This window comes from Hipposideros armiger, unplaced genomic scaffold, assembly GCF_001890085.2.
Source record: "Hipposideros armiger isolate ML-2016 unplaced genomic scaffold, ASM189008v1 scaffold_828, whole genome shotgun sequence".
Classification (NCBI taxonomy): domain Eukaryota; kingdom Metazoa; phylum Chordata; class Mammalia; order Chiroptera; family Hipposideridae; genus Hipposideros; species Hipposideros armiger.
Genome location: NW_017732178.1, coordinates 681,289 through 682,862, shown reverse-complemented (window position 1 = coordinate 682,862; position 1,574 = coordinate 681,289). Strand labels below are relative to the sequence as shown.

The 1,574-nt window shown below is 44.0% G+C and overlaps 1 protein-coding gene across 1 annotated transcript in view; it reads left to right on the top strand.

Moving 5' to 3' along the window:
• Positions 1 to 1,574, top strand: part of LOC109374521 (VPS10 domain-containing receptor SorCS3-like) — a 117,936-nt gene that overhangs the window by 59,842 nt on the left and 56,520 nt on the right. Inside the window, exon 8 of the mRNA XM_019629177.1 lies at positions 780 to 897. Coding sequence (XP_019484722.1) covers positions 780 to 897 — 118 coding nt within the window. The remainder of the gene's footprint in view (positions 1 to 779; positions 898 to 1,574) is intronic.

The following is a 1,574-nucleotide window of genomic DNA, read 5'->3' as shown; positions in this document are numbered from 1 at the left end:
CATGCCATCCGAGTGGAGTACGGATGATCAATCTATTTTTCTAGAAACAATTGATTATTCATATTTATAGGGCTATCAACTGCTGGGCTTTGAAAAGGTCAGTATTGATTATCTAAGTCACGCAGATGCTGTGCTTCTTTTCTAGCCATAAATATGAGTTGCTTTTATGAGACTCCTGTGATTTTTCAGGGAAGGGGGAAAGAGGGTGGTAGTCATGTGAATTAAGCAATGAGGATTTCAACTAAAACACTCTTAGACTCAGTCAGAAGTTTGGAATTAGCAGGTTCACGCTTTAGATTGGGTAACCCACCCCTCCCCCCAATATACAGACACATGATCTACTTTACAGATGAGGAAACTGAGTCCCTGTTAGTGGGCATCAGTGACCAAAATACCAGTGCTTGTAATTAAGGCGCAAAAAGGCTGTATGTCAAAATATGAACAACAGCTCTATCTGGGTGTAGGGTTTTGGACCATTGGGTAAATGTTTTTCCTTCTCCATACTTTTCTATATTGTAAATATTTCCTGTAAAGCTCATATATTACTTTTGCAATAAAAAGAAAAGATTTTAAACCCACTGTGAAAGCCAAGCCATTTGGCTGGGGTTATGTGGACAGTGGACTTTCTCCTCAATGAGGTTCCAAGAACTTACTTAGGAAGAACCAGTGAAGTCCAGACTGCCGTTCGCCATGCAGTCCTCTGTCCTCCCAGTCTTGGTGCATTTATGACTATGAGGCTGTCTCTGCTTGCCTTTCCTATGTCTTCCCTGAACATTCAGAGTTTTTGGCCACTTCAGCCTCCGTTCTGAATGGCAGTTGGTGAAAGTGGACTACAAATCTATCTTCAGCCGGCGCTGCACCAAGGAAGATTATCAGACCTGGCACCTGCTCAATCAGGTAACCACATGGTATGGTGGGGAGTATTGGCTCCTAGGAGAGGAGCTACTGCAAGCCCTGGTTAGTCATGCTTGGGCCTCGCTATGTGGAAGAGGAAGGTAGTGGGCTATCTGAGGATAATGATGGATTTTGGGGAAGGGTTGAAACCCACACACCCAGGTCCAGTAGATGGTATTTGGGACCATTTTGCATCATGGTATCCTGATCTATTTATTGAAGTCACTGAGAACAGGGGAAGAGGTGACAATGATAACCTGGGGTTTTAGCTCTATTCATGGAGAAATAAGCCCAGATAGCTAGGAGACCCTCAGATGGTTCGATCATATTACCTTCCCATGGGAAGCGTGAGAACATTTCTCAGGCCATCCTGAAGTAAGGGGCCTAAGAACACGGGGAAGAGAGCCACTGAGAAAGGGTGAGGGGTAGGGGTTAGGGCCTCTACAATGGCAGATATTTATTGGTACACAGTATAGTCAGGCTTCTGTGTTCTTCAGAACCATGGGGGCCTTGTAATTTGTACCAACTTCTGCTCTTTTTGCCCTTGACTAGGAATAAAGACTTGGGCATGGTTGTTTATTACAGAGAGGCAGCTTTTGGGTCAACTTCAGTTTTACTCTGAAGATGATATGAAAAGTATGTGTATGCCAGAAGTGGGATCCTTTCCACTAGAATTTCTG